Below are 6,000 nucleotides of genomic sequence, written 5' to 3'. Positions count from 1 at the left end.
GCCAATCAGAGCAGACTGGGCTACAGTAGCTAAAACCGCTGTCAGTAATGGACAGTGTGAGAAATGTGATAGGTTTTCTGAACATTAGAGCACGAAAACTTTTTCAAGTACTAAACCAAGTTCAAATTGTGAACCTGAGCCAAATGTCCCCTTTAATTTGGAATATTTGACAGTTATCTCTCTAAATACTTTAATGTTTTTAAAGTTATTTTTGTTGTGTAGAGGAACTACATCGAGCTAGCCAGGAGTCGAACCTACGATCTTTTCATCCGTAGTCAGATGCATCGTTCATTGTGCCACCGGCCCTGCGTTCATTTAATAGAGATAGTGACAGACACCAAACAGGCTGTAGCCTAAATGCCAGCTGGGAGTTGAACGGGGAACCTGCTGCTTAAGGCCTATGAACCCATGTAGACAACACCCAAACCTTCTGCTAATAGATTAGCCCTTAAATTGCTGTTTTTGTCTAACCAGCGGTTCCCAATGCCGTAAAACTCACATTTAAGAAGTAGATACCAGCACATGTTTGGCAGATAAGTGTCTAAAATTAGTCTTAAATTACCATCATATTGGTGGTGAATAGTTTTGCAACCATTATGGAGCCTGACATTATTTCATGCAGAGCAGCCTCAGCAGTAAACATGCTATCGTCACACCACCTGCTACATGTTGCTGTTGCTGGTTAATTTCTCGCTCCAGCACTCTGGCCTCCTCCTGTTCTGTTTCCCTATTAACTCTGAAAGCCTTGACACCTTGTGCCCTGTGTATTATGTGTGTTCATGTCTCTCTGTGATACTGTGACATTCTGCTGCTTATAATCCTCCGGGGGGGTTTTATTTCTCTCATGTGGGAATCTTTTCTTCTGCCATTTGGTTTCAATTACTCACAAATTTCGGAGATTTTTCGAGTTCTATCCCTGCAAATGTGTGAGTTAGATTCTTGGACTGAGTGAAGCTGTGGTAATTCTCCACCTGTTAACACCGTGATGCTCTGGTAGAACATTGTGGCTGTGAATAAGAATCAGACTTGATGTTGATCTGTTTTGCTGCCTGCTGGTAAAGTGCTGTTCACTGTGGAGAGTCTGGAGCTCAAGTGTTCAGACTCTGAAATCGCAGCGCTTTTGTCTGCAGACATTTTTGAGGGCAGTTAGATTTCAGCCTTTTCTCGAATCTCGTTTCCTTGTTCTTTTATTTCTTTAAAAGCCGAATAAACTTTAGTTCAGGAACTTGATTGTGAAAACCACACACTGTATACAGAGATGGACAACGTGTCTTTATTTCCTCCCACTATCCACAAATGAAGCCGAAATAACTCCAACATGTATGCTGATTAGGGGGTTGAGGCCATCTCAGCTGTCAATCATGACGTTTCACACCATTTTCGTAGCTCATCAAATCTAAACTTAAATGACAAAGACCATCCACCATCCGAAAAAAACCCTATACCGCAGCCAGCCACCGGGTGGCGATCAAGATGTTTTGGCTGCACTTTTGGGGACCAGTCATGTCGTCCATCTTTATTTACAGTCCGGTTAAAACAGTTGAATCACATGTATCACTATCAGTGATCAGGGCTCAGTTAAGCAGTTATTACAAAAAAAAATTGAATATATGATCAACCCGTTCTTCTAATTCAGTAAAAAGTTCAATCCCAGTGTTTGTGCCCTCAGGGTTTCAGGTTCAGGTGTGTAAGTAGATCACTGAACCATGATTGGCTTCAAAACTGGCTGTGATGGCACAGAATCACTTTTTAACTCAAAGTTAGAAGCCGCTTAATGTGAAAACAGCCTTCAAATGGTGAATAGACTGTATTTATATGGAGCTTTTTTTCCAGTATCAAAGAGTTTTACAGTCCTTCAACTTCACATTCATACAGTTTTTCTTTATGCACATTTTGGGTGGAAGTTTTTATTTTGACACTTCAGAACGCAGACTGGATGAGTCAGGGATCGAACCACTGACCCTCTGGACGATCCTCTCTACCTCCTGAATCACAGCAGCCCAATGTCAAACTGCCCGTACGTGATTCTGCTCAAACATCCAAGTGAAGCAGCAATTAGCTAAACACATTTTTGTGTGATGAGGCACTTTGAACCGTCTCAGACAGTGGACACGTCCTTTCAAGGGTGAGATAAATCAAGAACTCTTTTATTTTCTAGTATCGAAACTTAAATGATCCACTACTAATAATAGGCCATGTGGTGCGTTTTAATCCTAAGCTTTTAGCTTTTAGCCATTATGATTGCTCTGCATCTTCCATTAGCTCTGATGTATTAGTCCGCCTGCATTATTTAGCTGGTCCTCACACACTCCACTCAAATATGAACCTTCTTGACAGAGCGGTACATCTAAAGTAATGTTAAAGGTCGGCAGCACTCCGACCTTGAGAGATCCATTGATTGATCTACTACCATAAAGAAAATGTGATGTTCAACCATCAACTCACTAAGTTGGAAAAAAGCCATATGTTGGATGCTTTTACACAGATAGTGTGTGTGTGTGTGTGTGTGTGTGTGTGTGTGTGTGTGTGTGTGTGTGTGTGTGTGTGTGTGTGTGTGTGTGTGTGTGTGTGTGTGTGTGTGTGTGTGTGTGTGTGTGTGTGTGTGTGAAGTTGTTAGTCCCTCCAGCAATACAGAAAGAGCAAGAGGATGTATTTCTTACATCATACATTTTTTTTGTATCTGTCCTTCTTGTCAGAAGGCGCTGAGATAAGCTCTTTTACCTCCACCACAAAATAGTTGTGTCAGTTATAGACACACAATCAAACACACGCACACACCTACACACACACTCACATCTGTGCATGGAGGTTCTTCTCGGTCCTGGACAATATGGATTTTTTTGTGAGTCAATGCAGATACCTATATTTGGCAGTAAAAGAATTTCCAATACTTGGTCGGATTCTGCACTTTACTAACTTTGCGTGTAAGGATAGCTGCTCTGAGGGGGGGGGGGGGGGGGGGGGGGGGGATTGTTTTTTGGGCCGTTGAATCCAAACACACAATCAGCTCTGTGGATCAATACTGTTCCAAGACGTTGCAATAAACTAAACACAAATAGAAACCTGGCTGTTTGTAGGAACACGCTTTGATTGCACTGCTGGTTTATTAAAAGAGAACAAATGAAAGTGTTTCCAGGCTTTTTACTTTAAAAGGGAGACGTCTATTAAGCAGCGTGCAGCTTATATTGATAATTAGAATTATCAGCGAGTAGCTACGTTTGCTCGTTGCACATTAAAGGAAGAATCCAGTCTTAAACACATTCACTCCATTAAAACAGCTGTTTGCATCAATGCATCTGGTGTGTGTGTGTTTTTTTTTAATTCCTGCAGAAAATTGGAGATCAGACATTTGGTTTTAGTTTCAGTTAATCAGAAATAAGGGCTCGGTAAAGAAAATCCATCAGAGGCCATCCACATGGGGCAGATATATCCTTTTCTCTTTTGTTCCTGCAGCTCCATGTGATCTTGTTGTCTTTTGTGTCGGGGCATTGTTCCTCACTGCTGGCAGCAACAGATAGCACCGTGAGCACTGGTGTGTCCTCCGATAGTTACAGGTTTCATTTGGCCCACGCGCACCGGAATGAACAACACGAGCGAGGCGCTACTGATCATCCGTCCATCCTCTGTGCCAGATCGTCAGCTTTGCGCTGCAGGATGCTGTTTATCCTATATCCAGCTCCCCGGGTGAGGGATGACGTGCGACCTGGACAGGTTGAGGCAACATGTGCTTGGATTGGAAAGGATGGACGGAAACCAAAACCCTCACAGACGTGAGGAAAACCTGAATACGCCGCACAGAAGCTCACCAGCTGGACTCCAGATTCAAACGCAGGAGGCAGAGCTAAAAACTGAATTATTAAGTAACAACGCAGGAAAATGGACGGAGAGGTGGAGAAAAGTGAGGGTTGGGAGAGAAGGATATGAAAAACAACATAAGATGAAAGTAACATTTTCAATCAGCCATATTTCAGCTTTGTTGTGTTTGTCTGTGATTTTTTTTTTTTTATCCTTTTTTTTATCTTGACTTTTCATCATCAAACGTACAACAAAGCTTCCAACCACTTCAATATGTAATCTACCCTGTGAAGGAAGCCCGCACACCTACAGGGAGCAGGCTTCAACTCCAGGAACAGGAAGACGAGACCAGCCCCGACAGCGGCGATTGAAAATTGTTCCATATTTAAGAAAAGTCTGTTTTGGGAGATTTCCCAAACAGTAAACAGATGAAACCGTAAACCTACAGATCTCATTGAGGTCGAGAAAATAAAGTGAAACAGCCGAGGTCTACTGCAGAAGCATAAATATTCTTATTGATTAAATAAAACAAGTGAAGTTTCTTTCACCCTGAAGCCGAATATTGCTGATCAAAACCAGTTTCTTAACTATGTGCTGATTTTTGCAACTTTGAAAACGTAACTTTCTCGCCTGTACTCCCACCTCGTGTCAAAACAGAAAAATGATGAAAGCAGTGCGGTGACGTTTTATTTTCTGACCGAGGTTACGAAGTTTGGAAAGATGGAAATTGAAATGGTCCATATCCACATTTGAAAGATTTAAATGTAAAAACACGTAGGATTTATTTAAAGGTTGTAACACTCTTCTTTTTTTCTTTTTGATATTTAACAGCTTGCTCAGGATGAGGGCAGCCCGGTGCGGGGGTTCGGCGTGGTGGAGTACGAGAGCGCAGATCAGGCAGAGGCTGTGCTGACGGAGATGGACCGGACGCTGGTGGGAGGACAGGAGGTCCGTCTGTCACCATGTTCCCCTGGCACCTCAGGGAGAAGCACCCTGGCTGCACTCATCGCCGCCCAGGGTATGGTGAGTAGGATCCACACGAGCGGCACGGCCAATCGTATTTCACCGTTTACCCTCCAATACATCCCGGTTCTTTCTGATGGTCATGGAGAATCTCCGTTCATGCTCAAGCCAAGAGTTTGTGATTGTGTATCTTAAGATCACCGTGGCGATAACCTATGAGTCCCCTAAAGTACCATTAATTATTCCATTTGGGAAAAATATAATCTCAATTTGAAAGAAAATGTCAAAAACAGATCCTGGATCAACCACTTCTCTGTGGCAAAATTTGATGGGTTCTTTATTCGTCCCACGTTTGACCAAATTTCGTGGAAATCAGTTTGTGTGTAATCCTGCTTTTAAACAAAATAAACAAGCAAACAGAAGTTCATAATTACAACTAGAATAGCACTCAGTAGAATTCATACTTCCGCCAAGGCCCAACAGTCCCCTTGTGAAACCACATTTAAATCAACTAGATCCGGATATTTATTCGGTTCTGCACCAAACTGCACACACTCATAAAACATGAGTTATCCTCTGAGAAATCCACGAAAGTGAAAAATCGGATCCAGACCAAAGTTTCATGGCTTCTCCCCTGACTCATCCTTCCACTAAATTGAGTCGTAATCGTTCTATTAGCTTTTGCGTAAAGCTGCCGAATAACAAACAAACAAAAACATAACGTCCTTAGCGGAGGTCAAAGGGGCGCGATAGAAACGCCTACCTCCACGAAGGCTAACACCCCAATCTCACCACGTTAAAGACAATGAAGGAAATCCTGGATCTGCCTTTGGAGAACTCTGAAGTTGGTGGATCCAGCTCCCTTTGTTAAAGGTAGATTTAAAACATTCATACATTTCATCAAATCTGGACATTCATACCGGGCTCACACGAGAAGACACAGACAAGGTGGACATTCTCACAGCCACATCTGATTGTGAATCCAGCACCAACTGGTTGTTGCACGTCCAGCGTCGAGCTGCACAGACGTGCGACATGCTGCACATGCATGAGCTCCCTCGGGCTGAAGTAGTCTGTGTGGCTGTGGTATCCCTCCTACACAGCGCTGTGGAAGCAGAGAGGCACTGACATGATAATTATAGTTCTGTGGACTGATTGGGCTCCTCCACTGTCTCCTGCTGCCTGAAATAAACCCAACTCGCAGCCTGCGACACAGCATGACTCTGATACGCACAGACACTC

General features: G+C 43.1%; 1 protein-coding gene across 5 annotated transcripts in view; it reads left to right on the top strand.

Moving 5' to 3' along the window:
- Positions 1 to 6,000, top strand: part of raver2 (ribonucleoprotein, PTB-binding 2) — a 69,662-nt gene that overhangs the window by 44,774 nt on the left and 18,888 nt on the right. For all 5 annotated transcript variants that reach the window (XM_034583982.1, XM_034583980.1, XM_034583978.1 and 2 more), the window contains one exon: positions 4,627 to 4,818. In XM_034583982.1, coding sequence (XP_034439873.1) covers positions 4,627 to 4,818 — 192 coding nt within the window. The remainder of the gene's footprint in view (positions 1 to 4,626; positions 4,819 to 6,000) is intronic.

Source organism: Hippoglossus hippoglossus, chromosome 4 (genome assembly GCF_009819705.1).
Source record: "Hippoglossus hippoglossus isolate fHipHip1 chromosome 4, fHipHip1.pri, whole genome shotgun sequence".
In the NCBI taxonomy this organism is placed as follows: domain Eukaryota; kingdom Metazoa; phylum Chordata; class Actinopteri; order Pleuronectiformes; family Pleuronectidae; genus Hippoglossus; species Hippoglossus hippoglossus.
Note: the sequence above shows the minus strand (reverse complement) of the source record. Positions and strands in the feature narration are given on the sequence as shown.